Raw genomic sequence first — 25722 nt, forward strand, 5'->3', positions numbered from 1 at the left:
CTCTATATTTAAACCAAACCTAGTTCAAAAACAAACCAGACTAAAAGTATACAATACATTAGCCCTACCAGTCTTGATGTATAGAAGTGAAATATGGACAATAAAACAATAAGACAAAGATTAACAACAGCAGAAATGAAGTTTATGAGAAAAACTGCAAAGTATACCCTATTTGATCACAAAAGAAACAAAGAAATTATGAAAGAATTAAACCAAGAACCAGTAATAGAAAAAATTAAAAAATATAAACATAAATGGATGGAACATGTTCAAAGAATGAAAACAGAAAGATTACCAAAACAAGCCTTAAAGTACAAGTCATTAGGAAAAAGAAAACCAGGACGTCCTCTTAAACGACTCAACGATGACTTCTAAGGCCGGAACAGGCCATGCTAGGCTTAAATCCTTGATATGCATGATGAAATTTCTCTGACATGACCTCTCTTTAGTAAACCCATGCTGTTTCTTGCAAAGTATTTTGTTCATTTCTCAGTCACTATAGAAATACTGATATGTCAATAAACAGACACCCCCCCCCCAACCTTTGCACCATCCCTGTGCAATGTGATTATCATGCATTCTTTCCATTCCTGTGGATATTTCCTGAGCTAAGATACAAACATGTCAAGTGTCTAGCCATTTAGCTGAACATTCCTTTAGCACATGTGCTGATATCCCATCAGGCCCAATTATAGAATTCTTATCCAGGTTATGCAACAGCTCTTGAACCTCCTTTTCATGCAGATCTATCTCATCATCCAATGTATTGTAACACTGTGTGATGTATGTTATGAATGGATAGATCTTGGTGAAGTGAAAACTCATTATTTGAACTTCATCTGCTTCTCAAACTAGGATACCATCTGCATTCACTGAAGTTATTATTCTGCATTCATTCTTTCTTTTACTTGCAGCATAATAGTAAAATTTTCTCCAAATTAGCTTTCTGCATTATACTCATAACTTTTCTGGCCTGCGCTTTATATATATTCATACTTCTGTTAAATGTATGATATTTTTACTATTATAGTTATTAATTATGGTTCTTATTAATTAATTCTTGTTTGGCTGCACCTTTGTAAAATTCTACGTTTTCTCATTTGAAACTTATCTTCTTAAATTTTATTATACTTCCGACTTATCGTCAGTTATGTTACCTCTATCTTGTGGCCGGAAATAGTAAGGCTCACATGTGCAAGTCGTCAAGAACAAAGAAAGTGCCTCGGACTGGAGCCAATCTCTTTGTCTGATTTACTGGCATTTATTCTAAGCTAAATTTTGGAAAATTTGTTTGTTTGTCAGCTGAGCCACCAAAATTCTAGGATAAGAGGAGTATCTCTTTCCGAGGAATAGAACACCCAGTATGACACACTCACAGCTCCTTCCTTTCCAATTTATCTCTATACCAAATTACATATATGTTTTACTCTGCAGTCGTGGCAATATCTACTTCAAGATACATAGGTTCGATTTTGAGTAGTGCGTTGGACTTAGAGATCAGGCAAGTTATTTTGACAAGAAAATAATTTATTCATCACTAAGCAACAAATACACAAATGACACAAATTAATTTGACTTAAATCTAATATGTATGCTATATCTAACAACTCAATATAAGTGATACGTTCATTTCCCACAATCGTCTGAATCTTAGCAGGACTACTTGTCTAGAATTTTACCCCCCTTTCTTAACTTTACGTATATCAGATCGTCATCATCTAAAATTTCAGGTTTAAGGAATGACTACAACAATAAATACAAGTAGATTCACTGTACAATTCTGCTAGGCTTCCTCTTACATAGAGTAAATTAATTCAGTTGTTAGCTAAAGGCCTAATGTCCTGCAACTTTAATTTTAAAACAATTCCATCAGTTCAAACCACCGTCACAATCTGTTTCTTTCTGACTAACTAATGGAAAGTTCTTACTTTTCATGAAGTCTGGTCCTCTATAGCTGATTATCTCTTCTTGTTCCCGTTAGACCTTGTCACTGTACCTGAACATCCTTTTCAGGTACAGGATAACGCTGATGACAAGACTTCTTTCTTGTTATCGGCGGACAATTTAATTCCTTCGGCGTGCTTTAGTTGCATCGTTCTTCTGGCGTTTGCTTTGTGAATACAGGTCTCCAAATAGGATAATGATTCATCACCCACGATTCTAGTGAGGTTGCATCGTTCTTCTGGCGTTTGCTTCGTGAATACAGGTCTCCAAATAGGATAATGATTCATGACCCACGATTCTAGCGAAGTTCAGCTGCCGTTAACAAGCATAGTACTTTCTTCTAAACTCCTTGGCTTATGGTGACCTTGATACCGTCATGAGTCCGAACTCTCTCGTCGAAACTCCACATGACTTCCTGCCCCCACAAAAAGAAACTCCACTCCAGAACATACTCAAACTCTCAGGAACAGACTAAACCAAGAAAGTCCTGTCTCGATGCAGCAAACTCCTATTTATATGGTTCTGATGACCTTCATTTTTCTTATGCCATAGTCCCATGGGTACCCTGATGTTCTGCACCCATCACCCTCGCCGATCGGTGCATTTAGATGGGGAAACCCCCGTGTAATGTTGACCTTCGCGTTTGCAGTGGCCTCAGGTAATGACTTAATCCCTTAATTTGTCTGGAATTTTAGTTGACTAGAGGCATACTTAGACACAATTTAACTTATATGTAATTTCCTTTGTTCTTACACAAAACTTTTGATATTACAATATTCAATAATTTCAAATGGAAAAAAAAAACATTATTTCCATTTCAATTAACACCAAGTTTTTCTATTAATACACAGTATTTTAGTGGGACTTTTACAAGCATACTTATAAAATCTGCATAAAAGGTATTTTATTACAAAAACTCCTTTTATTCAACATTTTACACCTCCTCTCATTTTTAGTCTCACAATATTTCTTCCACATTTTATGAATCTCTTGTTTAATGAAAGTGCACATCTAAGTCTATGGAAATATTCAGATACCGCATCATTTAAGCATCTTTTCAAAGCTTCTCATGAACTTCTGATATCCTTCCCATTCAACAGCTGATATCATAAACTAAAGATAGTATTCTCCAGAGTTTTTCATAGTTTCTAGATCTATAATTCAGCATGTAACCTGTCCTAATTTGGAACATTCATGAAGTTGGCTTCTTTCCAGGTCAGTATGGCATGATTATTATCACCAACTGGTAGCAAAACAGTCGCATCCTTAACTGAGGCACTTTCTGATGCTGTGATGAAATCTAACACTCTTTGTCCTCAAGTTGTCACTTTCACCTGCTGCTTGAGAAAGTTGTCATGTAACAGTTCAATAAATTCTCCTTTGTTCTTATCATGTTTTCTTTGCTACCCAATCAATATTCAGAATATTTAAGTCACCCATAATAATGCTGCATTATTATGAGTGAAGAAATGCATCATTATGCACTATAATGATGCATTTTTTCATCCTTATCAGCTGAACCTCCAGGTCAATAGTAACACCCCATTAGTCTCCATTTCATACCATACAGCCTCAAATTCAATGCTACACATATTATTGCTTTCATGTGTGTCTATCCTAACTGGACTCAAGTAATATCATTAGTACACCCCTCCCCCTTTCTATCATTCCTAAAAATTCTATATCCTTTGCACTAAATTTCAATGATATCTGACTCTGAGAACCAGCATCAATGTCTGACAATTTTCAGCCAGAACATATTCAAAGCAACAAACTGAACTACTTTGTTTCTAATGCCTTGGCATTTGTGCATTGACATAAGTTATCTCACTTTTTTCTTAAATCTATAGTCTGCTTGGGACAGTTTTGCAACTTTCTCTTCCAACACTCAAAATGCATGAACCCAAAGTATAGTGCATCCATATCACTATTACATCTATAAATCCTAGCTCCTCCATTTACATATTACATCATCATCAGCATTCCTCCCAAGATGTTGCAGTTTCCCTGACTTTCTGCATTAGACCTCTTTTCAGTAGATAATTTCTGTAGGCACCTGATGCCAAATCCATTCAAGTGCAGGCCAAGCATAGTCCATCCATTCAGCAGATTCATAACTGTGCTCATTGACATTACATTTGTATCACTATTACATCTACAAATCCTCTTATACAAATCTTTTCTACTCATTTAACTCATTTTACACATAAAAAAACTTGCATCCAATTTGTGCATTGGAACATTTACTATCATTGCATTTCTTCTTAACCCATTACTGTCGTGTCTCAGTAATAAACTAATCATTTTTACTTTCTCACCTTTCTATATTGCTGCTGCATCAACTCTTTCATATCCTCTCTCATTCTACATTTATCACTACCTAAATCATTAGTTTCACCTAGTGCTACCATCTCTTTTGCTTTTACTTGTCTGTTTTACTATTGTTTTTGCTACATCCTTTATTTTAGCTTCTGACAAGCTCAGTGTAGTGACTCCTTCATCAATTGCAAATTTAATTATCAAATAGCTGTACCATGTGACTTTTTTTATTTTTTTTATTGACTTGTTATTTTCATTATTATTAACCATTGATAACTTATGACTTACCTTGGTTTCCTTTCTGCTATTTTTCTCCTCAGTTCTCTTTTCTGGTCTTGGGTCTTGTAAACATTTTTCTGCTTTCTCCAACTCCCTGGTTATTCCCTTTATACTTGTAATTTCATACATTAATTTATTTTTCTTCATTTATGTCATCAATGTAAAGATTCTGTTTACTGGATTCCATGCTATAGTTATCCTTAGATTTTGATGCTGGTCTCTTGTTCTGTTGAGTTTTTGGTACCATTTTTTATTGTAATTTAACAGCATGTCTTAAAATATATTAGGAAATGTATTGAATACAATAAAAACAGTAAAAATTCCAATAATATAGTAGCAATACACTAATCTAAAAAAATATTAATAAAAAATATCACCTATTTTACAGGAGCTTGAAATTGCATGTCTGCACATGGAATAGCCTCATATATATATATTTACATCTACCTCATGACCTTAGAAACATGGCAAAATCTTAAAAAAAATTTATTCAGTCAAGAAGATGTAAATGCTTCAATAAGGAAATACTGTGAGTAGGCATATTTAAATAAATTATAATACTGAAATAAATTCACCTAAATTATTTTTTTATTAGTTTAATTTTTGCCCAAGTATCAAAGGCATATCTTCAGTACAAGAATGTAAAAAGCTAATCTAACAATAACTGACAATTCCAAAAGGTGCCACCTAAGTAGCTAATGTAAGATAACTAAAAGAGGTCATTAAATACTGTAATATGAAGCTAAAAAATTTTTCACTTTCTCTTCCTTTATCTAGCCCTCTTAAATATAGAAATTGTTTATATCAAGAATGTATTAGTGACTGAAATTTTTAACACTGTTTTGTGCATATCATTAACTTTATACCTAAACGTTTTTAATGCTTCTCGTGATAAGTTAAAGCATAAGTTTCATTCATTGGTAAGCCATTCTAGAACCAGTGCTAATGTCTGTGATATGGATAAACAAGTCATCAATGATTCCAACCATCCACTAACAAAGAATGAAAGTTTTGTTTTATCAAAAGAAGATGATTTTGCCATTGCTCCCAATAAGGTACCCCTTATGGATTTTTTTCATAGTATAGATAGAAGTATTCAATCCTTATCTCAAAAAACAGCTAACAGGACTTGTTTTGAATGTGCAAAATTCTTTTTAATGCCAAGCATCTTAATCTCTCTTTCTCTGAACTTAAAGCATGAAATCATTGAAGAATAATAATAATTTAATTATTATGAAAACTGACTGAAAAGAGCAAAGCTAATAATAATGACACCCCCCCCCCCCCACCCCCCCCCCCCCCCACCCCCCCCCCCCCCCACCCCCCCCCCCCCCCACCCCCCCCCCCCCCCACCCCCCCCCCCCCCCACCCCCCCCCCCCCCCACCCCCCCCCCCCCCCACCCCCCCCCCCCCCCACCCCCCCCCCCCCCCACCCCCCCCCCCCCCCACCCCCCCCCCCCCCCACCCCCCCCCCCCCCCACCCCCCCCCCCCCCCACCCCCCCCCCCCCCCACCCCCCCCCCCCCCCACCCCCCCCCCCCCCCACCCCCCCCCCCCCCCACCCCCCCCCCCCCCCACCCCCCCCCCCCCCCACCCCCCCCCCCCCCCACCCCCCCCCCCCCCCACCCCCCCCCCCCCCCACCCCCCCCCCCCCCCACCCCCCCCCCCCCCCACCCCCCCCCCCCCCCACCCCCCCCCCCCCCCACCCCCCCCCCCCCCCACCCCCCCCCCCCCCCACCCCCCCCCCCCCCCACCCCCCCCCCCCCCCACCCCCCAGATGACTGATTTTTTAACAGAATATGGGTGGTATGAATTGAAATGGAGGTAGTTTCCAATATGTGTGTGGGTTTGTGGAATATCTTCGTAACTATTTTATTGTTGCTTCTGATTAATGTCAGGTTTAAGAAATTGATGAATTTGTTCAGTTCTGTTTCCATGGTGAATTGTAGTCTGTTGCTATAATCGTTGAGGGATGTTTGTAAGGTGGAGATGTGTGAGGGTTTATCAATGCATAGAATATTGTCTACGTATCTGCCATAAAAGGTGATGCCGGGGGGGGGGGGGGGGGGGGTAGAAGTGATTCTATATGTGCCAGGAATAATTCTGCTAGTTGTCTACTGATGTTTTGGCCCATTGGGAGACCGAAAATTTGAACATATAAGGAGTTGTTGAACTTAAAGAAGTTGGCGGATATTGTGAGTTTGATCAAGTTAATGATCAAAATTATTTGGTGTTAATTTTGTGTGTGTGTGTGTGTGTGTGTGTGTGTGTACGATATCTAATGTTCTGAGGACATCCACGTTGGTGTATAATGATTTGAATGTATTTAATGTAAATAATGTATTTAAAATAAGGGACACTCCTAAACAAAAACAGGCTAGAATAGCTGTAATTATAATATTTATTTTTATTTAATACATTATAAATATTTGTTATATTTAACATTATAAACATTGTTATATACAATTTAACAATGACAAATGTTTGTAACCCAAGAGCATAAACTCATCTAGGTTATAAAATGTCTAAGAATTGCATTAATCAATATATGATGCATAATAGTATAGCGCAGGGCACAAAAATATTGGCAACAACAATATATAAGGGATAAAATATATGTACAAGGAGCCAGTTAAGATAAATATGCAAGCACACTTGAGAGGAGAAACTAGGAAAAGAAAATCAAGGTTCATGCCATATAGGATTGCCATGATCAGATTTTTACCCAAAGATAGGGCAAGGAGCAATGAAAATTTTAACATGGATTCAGACACAAGTTTTGTTTATCTGGATACGATATATTAGGTACCAAGAGAAAAGTTTAAAAACACTATGCTTATGTAGGACGTTACACAGAACAGTATATAGCCTAAATTTAAGTTAAGTCAACTGTTAGAATTGGAAAATGTACATGAAGATTTTAATTTAATTGAGTAACTGCTGAAACAAATTTTAGATGAAACTCTGCAATTAAAAGAAATTATAAATAGAAGTAAAACATCTTGTCTTCTCTTTTCATGTTAGCTTCCATGTCTGTAAATTGCATGTTTTTCTTCTGACTGGTTTGTCTGTTTTGCAGGATGAAAAACCAGAGCTTCGGGGAAGGGAAACTCTGCCACCACTGCATGAGACTGGTTAATTTACCTTTGCATCCTAGACAGTATTCAAACCTTAGGTCTCTCCATCAGAAGACTCCTCATCTATTTAATCACAATTTGTAGTAACAGTAACCAATTAAATATGGAAATAGATAATAGAATAAGCAAAGCTGGTATAGTGGAGAGCCATTTGAAAATAATTATATGGAATAAGAGAAAATAGTCCAAACCCTAAACTAGCAGAGTACAAGACAGTCTTCAAAACAGTTTTAATCTATATGTGTGAGTTCTGATGAAAATTAATGGGAGTAGATAGCATCAGTAGCTGAATTTTTAAAAATGAAGATATTAGGAAGGAACTTGACTAAACGAAATTAAAATAGAAATGTTTGATGGGCATAAAAAGGATTCAGAGAATTGTCAAGATCTAGTTTGGTTTTACAGTTCACTGTCTTGAAAGGCAAATTTACAACCTGACAGATAGTCAATTCTCACTATATCATATGCCACTACTGTGAATTCACTCACTTTAACAAACTGCAAGAGCTTACAGTCAGAGATGCATAGAATTAGTGTCATGTTAAATGATATTCACTATAGCAGACTGTTCCTTTAGTCCCTATTAGTTCATTGTAGCAAGAGTATCTGTAGCAGATTGAGAAGAAATTGTTGATCAGCTAGTAATAATGTAAATTTGTGCATGTGCAGGTGTGCTGTACATCCCTTGAGAGTGCATATCAGCAGTGGCATATTTAGGTATAGGCCCAAGCCTAGAGTGGCAAATTTTGAGTGGTGGTGGAAATTTTGGGGCTCTCATTTTTGTAATTATATTTATATTATGAATTTATGATATAAATAGGTTATGCATGTAAATCAACATGTACATTAAATATGGGGGGGTGGCACTTTCTGCGGGCCTATGGGCGAGAAATACCTAAATACGCCACTGCATATCAGATAATGATTACAGAAATTACACATCTGGTGTACACCAAAATCAGTTTGATATGTTCTAAATGTGCTGTAAATGTTTGACGCTTGTTAGATTTTTAACAAATTATTCCACTATAGGATGTGAATGAATTACATAAGCATTTGTTCATTTGGTGTAATACATCTTGAATAGGAGAGTAGATTTCATTGTTCAACTAGTTCCAGGTTCGAAAGTGCTTGGTGAAACATCCTTCCCACCTTTCCCAATGGCAATATGTGATGGTGTCAAAAAATTTATGTATTTATTTAAAAATGAAACTTAGCACTATATTCTGGTCACTTAATCCAGCAGTATTTTTTTTCTGTAGAACAGAAAAAAAAAAAAAAATCCAATTCTTTTGAATTCTAAGAAGTTTCACACTTAATCATTCATGAAATTGTGACAGATGAGTTAGAGAATACTAATCGATGTGCTTAAACAGCAACAAGTGGAATCAGCACAAAAGTTTTTGAAATATAATGAAAGAGATGAACTTTTTCTTGATATTGTGATTGGTGAGGAAACATAGATGAGACCTTAAATGTTGAAACTGGTCTTGGTAGTGTAGTTGTTAAAAGGTAGTGACTCTTCCCATCATGCATAGCATTACTCATGTCCTTAAGGATATGTGCCTTGCATTATGGGATACTAAGGCAATTGATGTGAAGTCAGCAGCCTCTATATACAAGTAGCCCAGTTGTGAAGATACTTCACATGCAAACTTTTGTTTGCTTACAATTGGATAAAGGATGAAACCAAGAATATAATTTCTTGGCATCTTTAATTCATTGTCAAAAGGAAATTTTTAGTTTACATTCCCTATACCAGAAGTATCAGACAAACCAATAGGCTTATGTGTACTTTGAACTTGCACCATGTTTGCGCATTATGATATTCCTGCTTAAACTACTTTTGCATTATAAGCAATGCTCACAATAGTGAAAAGTTCCAGTAAAATATAGGTATATTGCAATTTTAAAAAAATTCACTGTTCACTCCAACATTATTCTTGTAATCTCTATAAGTTCACTCTTTGAGTTGACTATAATTCTAAATTTTATTCTAAAAAAGCCTATGCTGAATCTTTAAAGCAATGCACTTTAAGACGTAGTATAAGCCATCTGGGTAGACTGAGGGAAATATAAGGACATGTTCATTTTAGGAGTGGTCTGAATTAAAATAGTTTTCAAATACATCTATAATTTTTCACTAGAAATTTTTTCAGTAAATCACATGTGAACCAGGAGTAGAGATCTCATGTATTTTTGCTTAAGCAAACCTGCAGGGACCAAAGGAATAGTTTCTTGCAGTTAATAGATTTGGTGTGTGTTGAACTTTCTTTAAAATAGCACTGGTGCCATGTCGCTTTCAGGCAGGTCTTCTTGGCAGTAAGTTATAGTGAGTGACTTTGCTGTAACATGCATGCTATAGTTAATGGATTTTAGCCTGATGAACATTTCATCATAAGCCAGCCCTACACCAATGATCATGGACTTAAATCAATTTGAAAATATGCTCCAGAAATACTTTAAACTGTAACTTATTTCATCATTTTACAGATTAAATAGATCTAATGGGAATATCTTAATACCATGCTACTGTTATGAATGTTATCTGAAATTCATTGTGTTAATTAAAATTCACTTTCATTAATTTGTATGGGAATTTTGTTGTAATTTACAACATTTTAATCTATGAATGACTTTTTCTTTCACATAGGAAGTTTTAGTATGGTTGACCAAATTACAGAAGGATTTGGGTACAGAAATAACAGATGAGCAGTTGAAGGAATTTGTGTGGAAAACATTGAAATCTGGCCAAGTAAGTTGTAATAATTATCCATAAATTGTTCTATAATCTGCTAGCTAGACATTTCATGAAGTCTTAAGTTTCAGGGATGATCACAAAAAAAAAAGTTTGTTAAACTGTCAATATTTTGTAAAATCTTTATAAATATTTTTGTTTTTATTACTATTATACGTGACACCTCCGGGAAATCCAAGTACTCATCGAGGGAGGGCACCTACTCTACAACTGTCTCCCCCAACTACACCAATGGCATCTACTGCCCACCACCACTACCATTAGTATTCTCACAGACAATCACAAACATCCATGCCCACAGTGGGATTTGAATCTGTGGCCTTTTGACTGGAGAGCAGATATGCTAACAACTCGGCCAACCAGGCTGGCAGTGTTGTTTGTAGTGTTATTTAATTACCACTAAACGTAGATGAATAATTGTGAATGCCTAAACCTTTCTTCATCTTTTCAGTTTTAATTGAATTTAGTTTTCTTTACCTCCCTTTCTTAAGTCATAAAAGCAGACTGGAAAAAAGTCTTATGATTTGTAACCTTTTTTTGGATGTGTGTTTTTAAGCTTCAGTAATTATATTTGAAGTTAATATAACTCTATTCTCCTCGCTTTCAACACTTCAATTTTTAATATTTAAATCTTTAAAGTAATGTGAAGTTGCTGTATTTCTTTAGATAAAAAATTCGGTTGTCTTTGAAATTTCTTTATTCTGTGAATTTTGATCTTAATGATGATCGTTATTCTTAGATATGCTTTTTTCATCACTTTCCTGACCTGTGTCAACCCACCATTTTACTATTGCACTTTTCTAAAAGTGTCCTTTTTTTTTTGCATAGCCTTTTATTTGCATTGAACTGTTATTTCAAAACTGTGAATAAATTGTAGCACCAGAATCACAATGTTCACCAATAGCTTTGTCAAAAGCAAAGAACATAGCAAAAAAATTAGTTTTGAAAATATTGCTGTGTTTCTACTGACAAAAAGCTATTGCAGCAAAGTACATATAATTTCATGTGCTATGTGTTTTTATTGGGAAGCAAGTGGCAGATTATTAATTTATGTGAAGATATAAATGTTGCTTTCTGAATTAGAGAAATGAAAAATTGAAGAATTAAATATCAGCAGTATCAGGACTGATAGTACAATTTTAGAGTTAAAATAAATATTACTCCAGTTCTGGTATAGTTAGTATTGTTTTTCTGTGAAGAATGAATACCTGCTCCTTATTTCAGGATGGTGGATCTTTTTATATTTGGGAGGAGTAGTTTCTGTGCAATGTCATGTAGATAGAAGTGCTTTTATTTTATGTAATGTTCTTCGAAAAAGCTGAACTACCAGGTGAGTAATGCTCTAATCATCTCAACATTGCAGACGTGTGAATTAAATGTTTGATGGAATGTAAAATACAAAGGATGCTCCATTTCAGGTTCACAATAACTGCATATTTTATTGGCATAAAATAATGCATTATGCAAAAAGGTAAATAATAAAATATCATTAAAAACTTTGTATTAGCATCAGTAGTACATAAAAAGTTTCACTAATTTCTTATGAACAGTTTTCCTCCGAATAATGTTATCTGTCGGAATTCTAATATTGCCGATTGTATATTTCAGTCTTCTAATGCATTTCGGACTACATCAGTCAATTACCTAGATTTGATCTTTCTCTGGGTCTTTTCCTGGCAGAGGCTTTGCTAACCTTTCCTTTTCCATAAGTTGACTATACCATCTGAGATTAACTCTCTTCACACATTCCTGAAAACTATCAATGTCAAATTTCTTTCTAATATCCTTTTTTTAATAAGATTCTACCTTTGATGCAGCCTATTCACTCTTAACTTTTTTAGAACTCTCATTTATTGTCTTGAGATCTTGTATTTCTAACCAAGCTGTCAGATCCATAAGTTAAAATTGAAGATTAAAACAGTTTTGCTAATTCTGTTGTCTATTTTCATAATTTATCATTTTCACTAAAACTTGTACATAAATAGCTGAAATAGTTTACTTGTTCTGTAGGCTCTCTATTCAAGATGCAGTTGATGTCTTCATTTTTCCTGCCTAGTTTCATAGTCTGTCTTATTTAATGGTTTTTGTACTGAATTTATTACATATATTATTCAGCTTAGTTAGGGAATCTTGCAGACTTCTACTGGATTTGTTTAGGAGTATATCATCTGCATAAAGAGCCGAGATGAATATCTTGAATTCTGATGTCAGGCCTAATACTATTATTTCGTAATGTGATCCATCTAAATAATGAATAACATTAGAGATAATGTCTCGCACCTGATTTAATGTTAAACCATCTTCCTCTGCTGATTTGCAACTAAAATATAGACTATGTAATGGCCTATATACATCATATATGGATACACAGTATCTTCTATGGATATTTCCATGGATAGTGTTGAATTGGCCACTATTATTCCTTCACTTTCCTCCAAAATTATTAGAACAAGAGCTATTGCTAACCAACACCCTTTTATAGTCCATCTTGAAACTCACTAAACCAGTCTTACCTCTTCTTCTTTCATTCTATCTACTTCTTTTCTTTGGTACAGCCTCTCCTGTTCTGTCCAAAGAATACAACTCCAGTTGTTCAAAAAAAAAATTTAAATAGATTCCTCCTCTCTTCTTATCCATTTGCCCACACATTGCAGTGATCTGCTATAGGTCTTGTATATGTGTGGGTTAAATACAATATATATATATATATATATATACACACACACACACACACACACACACACACAGTGGTGCCTTTGTTAATGACAGTAATCTGTTCCAGGATTACTGTCGTTATCCAAGGCGTGATTCCCCATAAGATTTAATTGAAAATCGATTGTTCTGGCTCCTCCCCACAACCATAGTACATATTAAAAATGCAGATAAAACTCATTCAAAATGTCATAAAAATATGGTAAATAACATTTATTTATTATACAGTACAGTATATGTATTTGCTACAAGAAATTAATATTAATAAAATGAATTGTTCATGAAAACAGTTTTTAATTATCAATCTTCACCAAAAGGACAGTTGGGCTCACTTCAGAGTTTTTTCACAAATGGACCTGTAAAAAACATGTTTAGGGTTGTTTGCTTCTGCCTCTTTTTTAAAATGTTTATGAAAAACTGTATGGACTTTTCATTAAATAGATCTGCAGTTCTGATAACCTCAGATTTGTTTGGATTCCATTTCATAGCAACATTTCGAACTTCCTCCCACTTTGCCAAAACATTTTTGATTTCATCAGTCATAATTTGTTCTTTCTCTCCATGCTCATCTTCAGATGAAATTTCCATTTCCTTTTCTTCACATTGCTGCTTAAAGTTCTTTTAGCTCATCAGTAGTCAGTTCTCGGTCATGCATCTCCAATAATTCTTCAACATCTTCTTTCTCTACTTCCAAGTTAAGATCATAAGTCTTATGTTATTTCTTACTCACCTGAAGAAGTCGGAACACCAATGAAACTAGTCGGGATTTATTAAAGGTTTTTGTTATACTTTCTCGGGTTCTAGTCAGTTAAATTTTAATTTTATAAATAAATATATATATATAACTGCAGATTTTTGAACAGTGTGTGTTTAGCAACTGGTATATTTTCTGTTGTGCAGTCCTTGCAACATCATATATATATATATATACAGGGTGTTCGGGATAAATTTGACATATTTATAATTAATTATATTTTTCCGTAAGTTACATGTATTAACACACACTTCTCTTCATTTAAAAGTTTGGACCCTTCTTCATTCATATACAAGATGTCAGAAAGGATGGATAGCTGGAACCCACCTGAATCATGGAAGAGAATAACTTGTATCATGATGATTCGTGCCCGCCATCAAAATAAGGATATTACGACTGCTGCCCAATGCTCCCTGAATACAGTAAAAACAATCAGGCATGAACTAGAGACTTGCAACGGTGACTACGAGGATGTAGCAAGAAGAAAGATCCCTAGCAGACGATCTGATTGCGTTTTTATTTGATTACAGCAGAATTCCTCGCAAATCTGCAGGAACAGGTGTTGAAGAACCCTGGCATTGGAATTCGGGCTTTGTTCGTGGAGTTGCTAACTGTAGTCAAGCCCTGGATAACAAGGGTAGCCAATGGTAGGCCGTATGTATGGCAGCAGGATTCGGCCCCTTGCCACACCTCTGGGAAAAGTCAAAAATGGTTGTCTGAAAATTTCTACGACTTCACCAGTCCAAATGTTTGGCCTCCAAACTCCCCAGACCTTAACCCCATGGATTATTTTGTATGGGGCGCAGTTGAAAAAGACACCAATCGCACTTCCAGTAATACAAAAGCCCAGTTAATGGATAAAATTAAAACAGTTTTTGCGGCCCTTCCCAGGGAGACTGTAGCATCAGCTTGTTCGAGGTTCTGAAGCAGAATTGAAGCTGTGATCGATGCTAATGGTGGTTATTTTGAGTAAATCTTGTTGATAGTATTGTAATTAACTCTGCCTGTAATGTTTTTTTGTCAATTCATTAAATTTAATAGATACAAAGAAGATTTTCTTTTTCCTTACGAAACTGTCAAATTTATCCCGAACACCCTGTATATGTGTGGTGTTGCAAGGACTGCACATTGTATTGCTGTTATTTGGTCACCTACACTAGTGGCCAAAATTGTCGAAATCTTTTGGAAAAAAGTGTATCTCTAAGGTTTGATGGCTCATAACATCGCTTTTTTTTTTTTTTTTTGGAGTAATACCATAAAATTATATATCACTGGAAAGATAATTTAATCAAGAATGTAATGCAATAACTTTTATGAAGGACTTTTTATTAGAACAGCAGTTATAAAGAAGAAAAGTGAACACATGGAAAAAATGAGATATACAAAAATTCTGATAGTGTGAGTTAATACTTAGTTGGGTAACCTTTAGCGTTAAATATGGCCTTCCCATGGAGTGAACCAAGTTTTTTAGTTCTGCAGCTGTTATAATATGAAACCAAGATTGAATTATTGCTTCTATTAATTGGATTTTATTGGTGGGTTGCTTCTGACTAACAAGTTTCTTTAGTCGGCTCCATAGATTTTTGATTGGGTTAATGTCTGGGCTATTCCCAGGCTATTCCAGCAGTGGAATATGATTATCCCAAAACCACTTTTTGCACACAGCAGCAACATGACATGGAGCTGAATCCTGTTGAAATATAAATGCTTCATTATCTTGGAAAAGATCACGTGCGAAAGGCTTCAGTTTGGACTCAAGTATTTCATTTATGTATTTTGGGGCATTTATATTCCCATTAATCACACAAATTCTGCCCACACCTTTTGATGTCATACAACCCCAGATCATAACACTAAGTGGGTGTTTCACAGTAGGTGGAATGCAATCAGGATGCAAATCTTCTCCGATTCTTCTCCCTACGTATTTTATGTCATCACTACCAAACAGGGAGATTTTGATTTCATCACTCCAAATAACACTGTCCCATTGTTCTGCTATCCAGTTAACATGGGTTTTAACCCAGTTTAATCTTTTTAACCTTTGTTTGAGAGATAAAAATGGCTTTTTTTTTTTCCATGGAATTCTAGCATTTAGACAAAATTCCTGCAGTCGGCGCCAAACAGTCCTTGCACACTCAACTTCACATTGTATTGCACCATTTCATCTTGTATACACTCTGATGATTTTCTTCTGTCACTTAGGCACAGTCTCTCAATTCTTCTATCATCATTTGCTGTTGTGCACCTTTTCCTGCCTTTATCAGTCTGGTTTTGCAGTGACTGAGTCTCCTTATACCTCTTCAAAAAGTTAGAAATGCCACCTTTTGTTAAGTTTCCACCATTTTTCTTCTAATTTCTTCATAACTATAGCCTTGTTCACTTAATAGTACTATTTTACATCGCTTTCTGGGTGCCCACTCAACTCTTTGCGCCATTTCTTTAATTTTATTACGTTTACAAGCTCATTAAATGAAGAACACAAAAAAAACTAATCAACTTGATAGCAATCATAACACACTGACAAATGTCCTCCTCTCAGCTCCAATACATGACATCAATAGCTGAATCCTACTGTGACCTTATTGGCTCATTGCCAAAACAAGATGACACCTGATTGGATCTCATGCTCATTGGCTACATTCACGTGAAGGAAAGCTACTTCATGTCAACCTAAGCAAGTTGTACTTCTTTTTTCTGGTTATTTGGCTATAACTTTTCACAGAATACAGATAATTGAACAAACTTTGTTGCATTACATTCTTGATTAAATTATCTTTCCACTGATATAATTTTATGGTATTACACCAAAAAAAAGTGGTGTTATGAGCTATTAAACCTCAAAAATACACTTTTTCCAAAAGATTTCCACAATTTTGGCCACTAGTGTAGTTTTCATTGTGATGTGAAACCACTAGAGAGGGTCCAAAGATGGATGAGGAAAGTGATATCGGGACTCTGGAGTGTTGATTATGCAAAACAGGTCAGAAAATGTGGATTACAGTTTGGATGGGAGGTAAAGGAGATGATACTTTCAAGTTGGTTAAGAGATTCTACCAGATTAATACAGAACTGAAAAATTATCAAAAGCGTTTACATTAATCAAGAAGAATGAGGGCCATCCCTGGAAGTTTTATAAAGATGTAGTGAAGAAGGATGTGGTGAGTAGATTCTTTACCTGGAGAGTCTACTCACCACATAAGTGGAATCGATGCATCCCATTGTGAACGCAGGGAGTTCTCTATTTGTCATATATTGAAAATTTTCCTTCGCATCAATTTTACAAAACCTCTTTAATGTCTTAAAAGTTTCTATCATGTCCCCACTCTTCTACCTGTCAACTAAACTTTTGTAACCCACACATCTTCAACCTGTCCTCATTGGGAGCATTCCATAGACCTTTCACCAGCTTAGTCACTCATGGCTAAATCTTCTGTGCTACCTCCTGGTTCCCAAGAAACCCAAGTGACCAAATCTGTTCACAGTAATCAAGATGCAGCTAAATCATACCTTTTATAGAGAGGGATAACTTCCCTATCTTTACTTGTTAGCATGTTTTTCAACATCCAAGTAATCCTTTGAGCTATTTTACCAACTTTTGCAGTATGCCATCAGAACTTCAATTCTCTGTCCACCATTATCCTCAAGCCCCTATGCTCATCAATTTACTGCAATCCAATACCCTCAATATTATTATTAAGAGAGACTTCCAGGGAGTCGCAATGCCAATTTTTGCACCCATCCAGTCCCAATGTGGTGTTCACATTCATATAGTTTAATATGCTGAATACCTCCTGTTCATCTACCTTAATGTTGATATGTGTCTCTCTCTAACATCAACAACTGTAAAATCTCCACCCGGATTGATACACTTTTGCAAAATAATCACTCAGCAACTCAACTATTTCTTTTGGTTCAGTCACCTTTCTACCATGAGCATTGTTTAAAGTCATCCTACCATAGTCATTTTTCCTCTTACTTGTAACATAATGAAAAAACACTTTTGAGTTTACTTTGGCTTGTTTAACTAATTTTCTTTCATAATCTGATTCGGCCTTATTATCATACTAGTCATCTCTCTTGCTTGCACTTTGTACTGCGTCATGAGTATGCTTGTCACCTTTTTCTTTATTTCCTTCCACAGTTTCTTTTTGCAGCTCTTGCTTTATATAGCTACTCATCCACTTAATCCCTACTTTGTTTATCCATCTGATCTTGGGTAGGCAGTCCGATACTGCTTCTCTCAAAAAAATCTCTGACCACTTCCTATGCACTATTCACATTCTCTCCTAGTAGCTTTTCAAGCCGTGGCACTGCTCCAAGATAACTCCTAAGTCTGTCATTCCACCTTTATAATTCAACATGAACCCTTTCTTGACAAAATTCCACATGTTTGGTAACCTCCCAGAACAGGATTGCAGGTCACTCTACCTGATACGGAGCAGATTTATCATTATCAAATTCCTGACATGTACCCTCAAGGGGTGTACAGGATATGATAGTATTACATGAAAAATTTACATCATTACTAACTTCCTATCTACAATTTTCCTCCAAATCAGTCTGTTACTTGTCAAGACTCCAACATTACCATATCTTATATTTCTATCGTCTAAGGCACTTTGTACCGTATCACTCCACCTATATCTTGGTCTTCCTCTGGATCGTTTTCCTGCCAACTTGGCAGAGAACACTTGTTTTGCTAATTTTTCCTCGCCCATTCTGTTTAAGTGACCATACCACCTGAGATTAGCTCTTCTAACGCATCCCTGGATGCTGACAATGTCAAGTTCTTTCCAAATATTCTCGTTTTTAATATTATATTGGCCATTGATGCCATCTGTTCACGCCTCTAATCTTCCTCAGGACTCTCTTATCTGCGGTCTCTAGTCTTTGGTCAAGTGTTTTATCTTTTTTTTCTCCCATTTTCATGTCACCTTTATCATCTCTAACTCCTTTTACAGTACTCTTTCCTCCATTCCTAAGCTTCTTCAACAACCTCTAGAATATTTTGCCATCTTGATATTTATTTTCTATGTTCGTGCCAAAGTCCTCCCATGACTTTTGTTTAGCTAGTTTTACACATTGTGTGTAGCTTTCTTACATTTGTCTCTAAGACAAATTTCTCTAAGAGCACAAGCTGGCTTATTTGCCAGGAACTTTTGATATGCTTTCTTCTTTTCCTTCACTGACTCTTTTCTCTGCATTCCTTTGAAGGCTATGTGAAGGTCTCCTCTCAGTTATACAGCTTTGACTCTTATGAATACCTTAATAGTTAATTAACTATGATTCTATATATTTACCATTTTTTCATGAATGGGATTGAAATTAACAGGGAAAAAAGTAATTATATAACAGCGCACGCACACACACACACACGCATGACTAAACAGACAGTTTAAGACCACTTTGTTTTTCAGAAGCTGAGGTGAGACACATTCATATCATTATCATCAGCCATTTTCTGTCCAGTGTTGGATGAAGCCCTGCCTCCAAAGTCCTGTTCATTCCTATCTTGAGCCTTTCTATGCCACGAAGTTCCTGCCATCTCTTTAATCCCATTCTCCCACCATCACTTTGGTCTTTCTGTAGCACTTTCATATTATACTACATCCTATTTTGTGTGTGTGTATTTACAGAGTAATTGACTCAGTTAAATGACATCTTTAAAATTATTAAAGATGTAACCGTTATTTAATAAAGTCCTTTTGAGGTAACTAAGTTCTTTCTTAAATAATGGTTAATCTCCAAAAAATAACTATAATCATCTTAGTGTACGTAATCAACATTGTAATGAAGATAACTCAAACCAAACAGTCTACATCTCCTTACCATATATACATATATATAAGTTCTCTTTTTCCTAAACTAGCGAAAATCCTGAAGAAAATTAATGTTAAAACATATTTCTCCACCTTTCCAAAACTCCGATCTTACCTCAGTCAACCTAAAATAAAACACAACCTTCTTCAGCTCCCAGGAGTATACAAAATCATTCAAATTAAGTGGATATTGAATTCAACATTATTTCAAAGCTGAATAGGGAAACTACAAGAGTTTCATGCCAAATATAGAAACTATAAAACTTTCAGCGGATCCAAGCATAAGCAAACCTTTCGTTGACAGTGGAAATTTGTAGTAAAAGGTGAAGTAAGCTCTGATCACTATCCTTAGTATTTCCCATAATGTAAAACACATCTCCTAGAGGACATGTATGATGTTATACATTATGGGGGGGGGGGGTCACACATATTGGAACCCAATAAACCAGAACTCTTTTTCTGAACAATGGTTTGTTCTGGGCCCATTAATTCTTTTTCTTTAATTTTTGTCCTTAAGAGTGAAGCCTGAATCATTTCCTCTACTAATTTTTCTTGTTTTATGGCTAGAGCCAAACATTCCTGGGCCCCCTTTCTTAATTATTATCTCCCTTAGGTTGTCACATAGACCGACCTTAAACTGTTGGAAAGCTAGCCATCTCTCAGATGGGTTTTCTCTTCTGGGGAAGATATTCTTATTGTTTTTGTAATGGATACTATTCTGTCTAGAAATTCAATTACTCCTTCACCATCATTTTGTATGCAATCGTATAGTTCCCTTAAAACTTTGGGGCCTTCTTTCCTACGAGAGTACTTGGATATTAGCAGTTGCTTAAATTCCAGGTACTCTGTGGTTTTTCTTATCATGAGGACAGGTAGGCTTCAGCCTCACCCACTAAATTGTTACAAACCAAAGCCAGTAGTTGGAGGTCATTCTAGCCCCCTTTTTCCTTTAGCTTTTCTATATAATAAAAAAACGTGATCACGTCATCATCCTTCTCCCCCGAGAATTTTGGAAACACTTGACGGGGATTCATGCACCTGATGGATTCATTAATTTTCATTATTCGACTATTAGGTGGGTTTGACATGTTTGCCTCTTGGTTTACTGAATTATTCTAATAATTCAGTTTGTTACTTAAGTTACTGTTACTGAACTAAGTTACTGAAGAAAAATGTTACTGAAGTATTCTAATATACTATTTTTCTCACTAGTCTTTTGCCTGCCTGATATGAATTCAAAGACCAACTCGCTGTGATTGATCTATTTACTAGCTTTTGTTTTCGGGATCGAATCGCATCCTGCCAACTGCGCCATTTGTTATATTACTCTTTTTCTATATTTTCCCTTTTAGCCTTTAAGGTTAGTCTGTACTTAACCTGTTCTCTTAAATCTTTCCCCTTTTCAAACAATCTTTGGTTGCTCTTAAGTTTAATCACGTGTAGGATACTTAATGATTAGGGCTTTGTCCTAGAATGAGACACGGCAATTAAACACATCTTCTGAGACAGTCCACCTAATAAGCATTGACAAATTTATTTTTTAACTGTGCCAGCCAATACTGAGGATAGATGAGATTCTTATCCAGGATGGTTCTCTCAGAGTGATATACAGTAACTAAACTACAATAAATATCTAACTTCTGTTCACTATATTCTTGCATGCAGTCCTGGTCCGCTTCATTAAATTATACACGTGGGTTCTTCCCGCTAACTTCGATAATAATTTTTATGAGTGGCTGTTTGAATTCATATACTAAACCAGATCAGACAGGTATTAAGAAACATATTTATTAATTAAAGAAATGATACATGAAAGTCTTACTACTAGGTAATCTGAATCAAATTTTAGTAAGACCTCTGGTTCATTACTACTAATGAAATACATGAACAAATTTTCTTGGGCCACCTCTATATGTAACGTAATATTATCTCATCACAAGTTATCGCACATTCTACACTCATGTGGTCACTAGTTATAACACTTAACACTACATAATAAATAGAGCCCTTCTAGGCAGACAGTTCTCAAACAAAGATGGGTCTATGCCAAGTTGGAGACAGTTCCTAAAGTTGCATATAATAAGTCTGCTACACAAATGTTCCTTGGAAAACACACAGTTCTTTAACTGGAAAATATAACTCAAGGATCTACATTACCATCTCTGAAATGATACTCGCTCCTTTCTTCTGCCTTGTCTGGGCATCAAGGCTTCTTCTCAGTCTGCTGCTCGTCTGGTCACCTTCGACGACTCTACGGCCAGATTCTCTGTGGGAAGGGCGATATGGCTCAGGAGCTTAGCCAGAACGGATGGCATCTACTTGGTTTTTCTGTCGCACGATATAGCATAGCTATCCTAGTCCAAGGAAGTAGCTAGCCCTATTCCATACGCTGTGGCAGACGACTCATACCTTCCACGGCCAGCCTGGAACTTCTCCGTAGGGGCAGATTGGACCAACATCCGAGAGGTCAGGAAACAGGAACCAAAAAAGCCTCGAGTGGGGTTTGCTTGACCTTTTTGTTTCATGCTCTTCCTGGCGTTTCTCATATATCACGATGCCCGCCAATGCAGTCATGTGGGTTTTCGTCGCAGCGTCCAGCTCCTTCCACTACATCGCACGTGCTTTTGGCGTGTTTTCTTAGAAAGCGCTCAGTTTCTCTTTCTCATAATTTCTCTTCCCCCCCAGCACATGTAACACTGGACAGTCAAAAGGTGACCCTTGGACTCTGGCTTATGTATTTTGCTATCTTATGACACATAAAATGGGGTTCTTAAATTAATTCAATACATCAAATAATTTCTCTATCAGACCCTTATACATAACAGGTTAGGTCTTACAATTTTCTTTCATTTGTTATATAATTTCTTACTCCTATCTTAGTGTTATATACATATATATACATTTCCAGTTTATAGCCATCCCACCACATTCTCTGCCTATTTTCAAAGAGAGTTGTTCCTGAATAAATAAAATTGGTAATTCTTTTTCTTGGTTTATTCAGGACACAACACTAGAACTAACACTCGGACTCGATTTGAAAAAACAACTACTACTTGTTCTAAACTCTGTTGTAACTAAAGTATAATATATTTTTAAGATGTTATTTTCTCCATGGTACTGTATTCACCTGACGAAGTCGGGTTTCACTACTAGTTTCATTTTCATTTCAGTTTCATTTCCGATGAAACTAGTAGTGAAACCTTATTAAATATCTTGTATTTTTTCTCTGTATTTAAGTCAGTTAATAATTTTAAACATGTATATTTCATATTGTATTTATATCATAATACCATTATATCAGCACTACAAGAGACATTACAAAATCTGTGATACAGTAAGTGCCATGTATAAGCAAGTGGTTATGGAGAAAGGCTTCATTATCTGGTAACTTTTTTTTTTAAGACCTAAAAGGAGAGGATTTTATTCAGTCTGACGAAGACTGTTCCAGAAAATACAGGTAGGTGGAATGAAGAAAAAAAGTGACAAGATAGTTCAGTAAGTGGTCATGTCCTTAAAGGAATGTGGAGGAATGGTGGTGGCTATTTCGATGAGGTAATACCATAAAATGACATGATAAATGGAATATAAGCCATAATTAGATGAATAAAACTCGCTATGAATTATACTTACATAGTTTTATTATTAAGCACAGAATTTTTCCCTTAAGTATCAAGTGCATCTTCAGCATGACCTTCAAATCAAACAAGTAGAGCAAGAACAGGAAAACTTAATAATGAAAACACATTAGTGACATGCACATGATAAATAGGGTGGTGTGGTCTAAAATACATTAAAGCTCTAACTATACAACTTTCAACAATAGAAATTAAACAAAATTATTGCCTACAGAATGTATGAAGAAGTACTATTTCCCATAATAAAGATAATTTCATCACTTCTTTTCAGATTTGAATGGTGTAGTAAAGTTTCACTTCTTTTTTTTTTTTTTTTTTTTTTGTATAAACTTTCCATAAGATAGTTTTATGAAGGACCTTAATTTTCCTTCAAAGGATTCAATGTTTGATGAAAATGGCAAGTTCTGCAACTCCTGGTTGTTCATGCTCATGCACTTTAATGTAATCATTAGGATATATCGCTGCTGATCTGCTAGTTTGACCAAAATATGTTAACCCAAACTGTCAAAGAATTTCATGGACTGCAGGGTGGGCCAAAGCAGAAGTTTATCTTTGGCAGAGCCTGAAAAAGTAGAATTATTAATAGGGCAAAAGGACACCTATAATCCAACAGATCTGAATAGTTTGACTATTCCTTCAGAGACACCTTTAACATAATGAACTGTTGACATGATGGACGATTTCTTGGAAGCCAGATCATCTGTTGAATTATAGGTGTCCTTTTGCCCTATTAACAAGAGCTTTGCTTTTTTTTAGGCTCTGCCTAAGATAAACTTTGGGAATACCGAAGGATTCAATCTGTATAACTGGGAGTGACTCCACATAGCCTTTTAAGGAATGCAGAGAACCAACCAGGATTTCTTACCTAATGTCCAGTCATCGCCTTCTTGCGGTGCATCCTGTTAGGTATGTACCCAGATACTAAATGAATGAGAATGGGCCGGAAGTTTTGGATTTTGCCGACAAATTGTATTCTTATTGGCTTAAACCACAATGTAAAATGATTTTCATGCCAGCTGGGATGTTAAACAAAGCCCCCATTGTTTTAGTCAAGGAACCAGGGCAAACAGTGCAAAGTCAGCTACTGGAACAAATCACAGAATGCATCCCAACTAAACATCAACAGAATTCAAGATTGGTACTATTAAGTTAAGAAGCATCAAAGGAAAAGAAATGGAACTAGACAAAGAATTGGAGAAGTACCAGATTGACATAATAGGCATGACTGAAACAAAAAAGACAAAAATGGTGCGATCTTTTGTTGATTAATTTTAACAGTATAGATGAGAACACAGACTGATAAGAAATTAACTATTTATTAACTGATTGTGATGTTTCGCTGGTATTTTATCCAGCATCTTCAGAGTACAAGAACAGTTTGTTATAGTACGTGAAACAACCACAATCTGGTATAACAATGGGACTAGTGTGAACAATTGTAACATACAATAGAGACTAAAGTCCTAATTAGGCACCATCTATGTTAAAAAGGGAAAAAAAAAGCAGGTATTAATTAGGTCTTAAGATGACTGTTTTGCAAATCTTTGGTAAATTTATGCAGCCATACTCGAGGTTTGGATTATGTTTAAATCAAGGGCTTAAATTAACAGTATATTTGTAAATAGTGAGGTGATATCAAAACTCACCATTATGTCTGGACTTTTTAAGGTATGGTTTTTTAAAATACTTTTTAGGTGGCAGAATTTTTAACTCTCACAAACAATTTCTGTTAGAATTGTTTGTGAGAGTGGCTAAATGTCTAACAAGTTTGTATGTGGGATTTAAACAATCCCTTATGCCCTATTGCGGATAGTATAAACTACTATCCGCAATAGGGCATAAGGGTGTACCTTGTTTGTGAATTTTTGGTGCTCCATATGTTGTGGGTGTTTTAACATAAGGGCTTGAATTAACTGTTTCTTTTTTCAATAATTTGCACACATTCTTTTCTGAGTTGGTGGGATCCTGATCTATAATTTTGTATGCTGATTGATCTTGTAGAAGTGTGTGTGCATTTTGCTTTCATATTCTGCTGAATTCATCACGATGGTTGCATTCCTTTGTCTGCTTTGTTTATAACAATGCGGTTATTATTGTGTAGCTCTTTTAAAGCAATGATTTCCTTATGTGAGGTATTATTTTTGGGAGGCTTAGAATGGATTAGGATGTTAATGTTATTGGCTGTTGCCGGAGGCAGGTCATATATTCTCCGTTCAATGGAAACCATTATTTTGGCTTTTGGAACTTGCTTGGGAGTAACAGCAAAATTGTGTCCTCGACTTAACTCACTGGTGGCTTACTTTATAATGACACCTAATTAGGACTTTAGTCTTTGTGTTGCATGTTACAGTTGTTCAGACTAGTCC

The 25722-nt window shown here is 35.8% G+C and overlaps 1 protein-coding gene across 1 annotated transcript in view; it reads left to right on the top strand.

The window, feature by feature from the left end:
* Positions 1 to 25722, top strand: part of kdn (citrate synthase) — a 205035-nt gene that overhangs the window by 169184 nt on the left and 10129 nt on the right. Inside the window, exon 8 of the mRNA XM_090394261.1 lies at positions 10332 to 10433. Within this exon, the coding sequence (XP_090250387.1) occupies positions 10332 to 10433 (102 nt within the window). The remainder of the gene's footprint in view (positions 1 to 10331; positions 10434 to 25722) is intronic.

The sequence above is a fragment of the Typopeltis vanoorti genome, chromosome 6, assembly GCF_054136105.1.
Source record: "Typopeltis vanoorti isolate ZY-2024b chromosome 6, IOZ_Tvanoo_1.0, whole genome shotgun sequence".
In the NCBI taxonomy this organism is placed as follows: domain Eukaryota; kingdom Metazoa; phylum Arthropoda; class Arachnida; order Uropygi; family Thelyphonidae; genus Typopeltis; species Typopeltis vanoorti.